Source organism: Suricata suricatta, chromosome 8 (genome assembly GCF_006229205.1).
Source record: "Suricata suricatta isolate VVHF042 chromosome 8, meerkat_22Aug2017_6uvM2_HiC, whole genome shotgun sequence".
Classification (NCBI taxonomy): Eukaryota; Metazoa; Chordata; class Mammalia; order Carnivora; family Herpestidae; genus Suricata; species Suricata suricatta.
In genome coordinates this window covers 28,615,604-28,622,260 of record NC_043707.1, presented here as the reverse complement: position 1 = coordinate 28,622,260, position 6,657 = coordinate 28,615,604, and the positions used below count along the sequence as shown (strand labels likewise).

General features: G+C 51.7%; 1 protein-coding gene across 1 annotated transcript in view; it reads right to left on the bottom strand.

The window, feature by feature from the left end:
• Nucleotides 1–2,870, bottom strand: part of STX1A (syntaxin 1A) — a 19,746-nt gene extending 16,876 nt beyond the window's left edge. Inside the window, exon 1 of the mRNA XM_029945720.1 lies at nt 2,861–2,870. Coding sequence (XP_029801580.1) covers nt 2,861–2,870 — 10 coding nt within the window. The remainder of the gene's footprint in view (nt 1–2,860) is intronic.
• Between the last annotated feature and the right edge of the window lie 3,787 nt (nt 2,871–6,657).

Sequence of the window (6,657 nt, the reverse complement as noted above, 5' to 3'; positions counted from 1 at the left end):
CAGCCCCCAGCCCGGCCCCGCCCAGTCGCCGGCCCACGCCCAGCGCCGTGACCTCGGAGCCCCGAGACCTCTCGCCCCTGTGTTCCCCACGCCGCGTGATCCCTGCCTGGAATGGGGCTCCAGAGCCCCTGCTCCCTCCTTTCCCTACCCTAGCCCTCCGTGCGCTCAGCCGCTCAGCCGCCCAGCCGTCGTTCTGGACCCTGGAGCTTCGCCCCACATCCCTGGGGATTTCCTGGAGGTTGAAAACCTCTCCATTATATGGCTTTGGAACCTCTAGCACTCCCCTCCAAAAACCTCCTTCGGCCCAAAACCTCCTCCAGAGTTCCAGCCTCTGAGCCCCTACTTTTCCCACTTTCCCCCAGCACTTCCCCCAGACTCAGGCTCTGGCCCCTCTTTCCCTGGGATTTCTCAGTTCACTGGTCTGATGCTGGGTGACCATCTCTTTTCCTTTTAGGTTCTGCTCCCAGCAGGATGCAGGAACAGTTCTGCCTTTGGGGAAAGGAAATCTAAAGTTAAAACCTGCTCCCCCACCCCTGAGATCCTATTTCCTATATAGAAGCGGGGGATGGGGTGGGGTGGGGAGGGGAGGGCAGCTAAGCCTGGGGCCCAGCTCACTCTGGCACTAATGGAAAGATCTTAGCTGTATATAGAGGGGTGGTGGATGGGGGCTAGTCAGTAGCAGATGCTCCTTTTCTGGTCCCTGCCAGCATCTTGTTGAGACAGCAGCCATAGAACACCCTCCCCCCAGCTGTCCCCTCTGTGCCCTGGCCCAGACCCTCTTGACCTCAGGCCAAACACTCCCTCTTCCCTTCCCCAGGGCTGCCAAGGTGTTGCTCTGGAGCTGGGCCAGCTCCCCGCTGCCCTGTGTGTCTGGTCCTGGCACTTCTCCCAGACTGTGGGCACAGGTTAGCTGGCTGTCAGACAGGCTTCAGACACTGTTCCAGCCATCTCTCCTTCCCTGGAAATCTGGACCGAGACTAGCTTAGACGCAGCCTGGCATGGAACCAGCCACACTCTTTCCAGTTGTCCAGACCTCAGCCTTGGGTGTCCCACAGAGCAAGCGTTGGTGGTGTTCCTCTTTCAACAGGACTCACCTGCTAAAGGCATTTGCCCAGGGCTACAGGGAACCATTGGGCAGGAAGGGGTGCTACCGACTCCTGGTCCGGAGTGCTTTCCTGTGTGCTGGGTGAACTGGCTGGGTTGTGGGTGCACCCCCAGAGCCCAGTGTCTGGCCCTGTGGAGAGAGGGCAGGACGGGGAGAAACAGCTTGTGTCCTCAGAGAGCCCCAGTGTCACACCAAACGTCACTTATTGAGGTGCATGTTAAATGACAGCATGAAAAATGAGTAAAGGATGGATGTGTGTCCTTTACCTTAAACTGCCTTTTGGATATAGGTCTGACGCTCATTCAAACATTGATTAATTTATCAAACATTACCTAGGAGGCCATGCTCCAGCCACTGCTTTGCACTTAAGATGTAAGGTAGTGGGAGAGACAGACAATGGTTTCAGGATGTGAGGGACCCAGGGTGACTTCCCAGAGGCAGTGACATTGGGGCTGGGTGTTGGAGGAGTGGGGTTGTGACAGGGAGTGGTGCAGGCATTTGGGACAGAAGGAGTGTGTCCAAAGACACTGGGGTGAGGCTGGGAAGTGTTCGAGAACCTCGGGAGCCTGCTTTGGGATTCATGTGAGAGGGTGTGCATGAGTAAGAGGTGAGGCCAGTGAGGGAGGCCTTGAATGTTGAACTTTATCGTGCAGACAAGGGGGAGGCGGTCAAGGGCCAGACTTTCATTCCGTGTATCAGAAATTAAATGAGCATCTACTGTGGACTAACCATGCTAGATCTTGGAGATGTGGCAGAAAACAAGACAGACAAAATCCTTGCCCTCACAAGTCCTTGTCTAGGAGAGGAAAGAGATGATAAACAAGCCAGTAACATCACTGATGGTGATAATCTACCATGGAGAAGACAAAGTAGGGAAGTAGGGGGAGAGGGTGCTGGATTTGAGGTGGGTTTCCTATTTTATTTTATCGATCTCTGTATGTATGTATGTATTTATTTATTTTTAATGTTTATTTATTTTGAGAGAGAGAGAGAGAGAATGGAAGGGGCAGAAAAAGAGGGAGAGAGAATCCCAAGCAGGCTCCGTGCTATCAGCGCAGAGCCTGACATGGGGCTCAGTCCCACGAACTGTGAGACCATGACCCGAGCCGAAACCAAGAGTGAGGCTTAGTGGACTGAGCCACCAGGTGCCCACATTTTATTTATTTTATTTATTTATTTTAATGTAATCTCCACACCCAACGTGGGGCTCACACTCACAACCCTGAGATTAAGAGTTGCATGCTTCACCAACTGAGCCAGACGGGCACTCTGGGTTTCCGATTTTAAGTTTGATGGTCAAGTATGGCCTTGCTGAGAAGGTGGCATCTGAGAAAATATCTGAAGGAGGGGTGGGAGTGAGCCATGTAGGTCTCTGGGGGAAGAGCATTCTGGGAAGAGGGAACGTCCAGTGTAATAAGCATGAGCAGGGAGCGTGCCTAGCATGTGGGAGAGATAGTAAGGGGCAGTGTGGTGGGTGAGGAAGATCTCGGAAGAGGTGACGTCAAAGAGGTTGAGAGGAGGAGCCTTGCAAGTGGCCACTTCCTTTGGCTTTTACTCTGGGATGGGAGCCACAGGAGCAGATCAGGGATGAGAGGAGAGCTGTGATCCATCGCGAGCTTTAGCAGAACTGCTCTGTTGACTGGGTGGAAAATACCCATCTTCTCTGACTTAGTGTAGTAATGTCACAATAAACCCACTGTAAATCGGAAATACAGTACTGTAAGTGGAAAAGTGCATGTAATATGCCTAACCTACCGAACGTCATGGCTTAGCCTAGCCGACCTTCAACGTGCTCAGAACACTCACACGAGCCCACAGTTGGGCAAATCTAACGGGAAGCTTATGTTATAATAAAGTGTTGACTATCTCCAGTGATACACTGAATGCTGTACAGACAGTGAGAAGCAGAATGGCTGTCTGGACCCAGGAAGGCTGTCTGCGCATAGGTTGTTCATCCTCCTGATTGCATGGTTGGGGGGGGGGTTACTGTGACTGCCAGGACCCAACATCACCAGAGAGGATCACGCCTCATATCGCCAGCCTGGGAAAAGATCCAAATTCGAAATTTGAAGTATGGTTTCCAATGAACGCATATCACTTTCACACCATCGGAGAGTCGAAAACTCATAAATCAAACCATCCCAAGTCTGTGCCTGCAGACTGTGAAGGGGCTTGGGGAGGACGTAGGGATGTCATTTAGGAAGTGATCACAATCACGTAGGCGGCTGGGCCAAAGGTGTCGGTGGTGATGGCTGTGACGAGTGGTCATACTCTGCATACATTTTAAGGGTAGAGCCAATGGAGCGAAAGAGAGGAATCTGGGATGATTGGAGTCAAGGTTTTTGACCCGAAACACCTGGAGAGATGGTGGGAACGCTTGTAAGCGTGGGGCAAGACTTGGAGGAGGGGTTGGTTGGGGGTGAGAGTAAATCCGGATTTGAGGTTTGGATCTGCTCATTTTGAGTTGCCCATTAGACACCCCAGTGAGAGGGCGAGTAGGCCATTGCCCACATGATCTGGATTTCCTGGGGGCAGTCTGAACGGAGGGTGGCCAGCACAGATAGCTCTTGAGGCCTGGGTAGGGCTGTAGGAGCATGGAGGCTGGAAGTGGTGTCCAGGAGAGAGACCTCGAGCATCTGAACAACAGCAGGGCCAGTCGGACTGGAAAGAAGGGTCAAAAGAAGAGACTTATTTTTTATGTTTATTTATTTTTGAGAGAGAGAGAGAGGGAGAGTGCAAGTGTGGTAGAGGCGGGGAGAGGGAGGGAGGGAGAGAGAGAGAGAGAGAGAGAGAGAGAGAGAGAGAGAGAGAGAGAGAGAGAGAGGATCCGAAGCGAGCTCTGCACTGACAGCACAGAGCCCGATATGGGTCTTGAACCCACCGACCGTGAGATTATAACCTGAACCCAAGTTAGATGCTTAACTGACTGAGCCACCCAGGGGCCTCAGGATACTAATTGTCTTAAAAGTTTTTTTAATGTTTATTTATTTTTGAGAGAGAGAGATAGTGAGAGCCAGAGAGGGGCAGAGAGAGAGAGAGAGAGACATACAGACAGACAGAATTCGAAACAGGCTCCAGGCTCCAAGCTGTCAGCACACAGCCCAATGTGGGGCTCAAACTCACGAACCGTGAGATCATGACCTGAGCCAAAGTCGGAGGGTCAACTGACTGAGCCACCCAGGAGCCTCAAGAGACTTACTTTTTTTAAGATTTTTTTTTGAAAGAGGGAGAGAGAGAGAGAGAGAGAGAGAGAGAGAGAGAGAGAGGGTGCTTTAAGCAAGCACAGGAAGGGGCAGAGACAGATGAGAGAGAATCCCAAGCAGTCTCCTCGATGACAGCACAGAGCCAGACTCGGGGCTCGATCCCATGACCTGAGCTGAAATCAAGAGTCAGGCACTCAACCCAACTGAGTCACCCAGACGCCTCTTCAAGAGCCTTACTTACTATAACTATACTTTATTTCAATTATGAAAAGAACATGGTTTTTGTAAAACATTAAAACAACCAGGGGCACCTGGCTGGCTCAGTTGGTAGAGCATGTGACTCTTGATCTCGGGGTTGTGAGTTTGAGCCCCACTCTGGATGTAGAGATTGCTTTAAAAAATAAAATATTTTTAAATTTTTTAATGTTTTTAATTTATTTTTGAGAGACAGAGAGAGACAGCATGAACAGAGGAGGGTCAGAGAGAGAGGGAGACACAGAATCCAAAGCAGGCTCTAGGCTCTGCACTAGCTGTCAGCACAGAGCCCGACGCGGGGGTCAAACCCACGAACCATGAGATCATGACCTGAGCAGAAGCCGGACGCTTAACTGACTGAGCTGCCCAGGCGTCCCCAAAAGAAAATATTTTAAAAAAACCATTAAAATGATGATAGATATTATGAACTCAAAGCAACAGGTGCTGATGACTGAGCACGTGCAGATGAGAGCAGAACCGGCTCTGGGAGCGAATCCAGGGGACGGGGTGGGGGGGTGGGAAGATGTTCAGACATGTGTGAGCATTTAAGGTGCCTGCTTCAACATCCGGGACACATGCAGATCGTCGATGAAGCGTCCATGTGGAGCTCCAGCTGGAGGCTAAGGAGGCAAGAGTAGTCTGGCTTGGGGTGGAGATGAAGTTGTGGGCCCCAGTCCAGGGAGTGTGTGCATCTGTGTGTCTGTGTGTGTCTATGGAATAAGAAACAAGGGCTGAATTTGGAACTGGAATGTTCCCTGACAGGTGAGGGATGGGCAGAGACAGAGAAGCCAGAAACATGGCAGGGGCTAAAATAGAAACTGCAGCACAAAATGCCATGGGTCCCAGAGCAGCCAAGTCTCTGGAATCAGGGACCACTTCCCAGACATGGGGGCATTTGAATTGGGGCTTCACAGGATGAGTAGGAGGTGGCCAGGTGAAGAATGGGGGAAAGGCATTTTGGGAAGAACAGGGATCGTGAGAGAGCGGAGCTTATTCCCCATGGGAGCCAGGCAGTCCCCACAACACCTCACTCCCACCCCATTCTTCACTGTGGATAATCAATGGGTATTCAGTCTAGACCAATGCCGTGGAAAGCCCTCTTCCACTTTAGCCAAAGGAGCATCTCTGTGGCATTCTGCACCCTACTTGTTGAGGGCAGTGACTTTCCCTACTGTCCTTGGGGGAAGAATCCTGATACCCCAATATAGACTTCTCTTTTCTTTGTGGTCCAACCCCGTGTCACCTCTTGGAGACCACCTTCCCTTGATGAAGTCACATTACCTTCTCAGGACTTTGCACTTGTCTTAGTTTCCCAGGCCTCGGACACTCTCCTTCCTGTTTCCTTCTTCTTCCCTGTGCACTTGGTCTTTGACTTTCACTCTTTCCCTCCTAGATATCACCTCCTCTAAGAATTTGTCCTGACCACTCAAGGAGGGCTGGGCTCCTGTGGGTCCCACAAAGACCTGTATTTATCCTGATTGCAGCACTTCTGGCCCTATGTGGCTAAGGTCTGTGTTAGGTGCTGTCCCCTCATTAGATGGGGACACATAGAGGAAGGAACCAGGTCACATTCTTGTGGATTCCCCAAGGCTGGCACAGAAAGTGTTTGCTGAGTGAATAAATGTTTGTATGTGTGAATGAGCCGTGTTCCCATGAAGGAACACTGAGGGAAAGGCTGGGCATTTGGGAGCTCCCCAACCCCCTGGGAGCAATTTGGGGTTTCCATCCCACAGGCTGGGAGGGTGGAGGTGTGCCCCTTGCCCACTGGATCCCTGAGATTGGGAATTGCTGCCACCTGCTGGGCAAGGCTGGTGCTGCTTTTCTGACACCATCACTGCTGAGCACCTGTGTGCCCAGGTTGGGGTGATGACAGTCACCACCTGTCCTCCAGAAGCCCATGAGCTGATGGGAGAGACATCCTGACAGTCACAAGACAATATGCGGAAGTACAGGGGCTGTACTCCTCCTCTGGAGGAGGATGAGGAGGCAGCTGGTGTAGAATCCAGAAACAGAACTGTCCCTGGGGTGGAGTCCGTGACAGGTGCAGAGCAGGAAGGGGCAGCTGACCTAGAGGGAGCATAGGGAGCGTGTGTT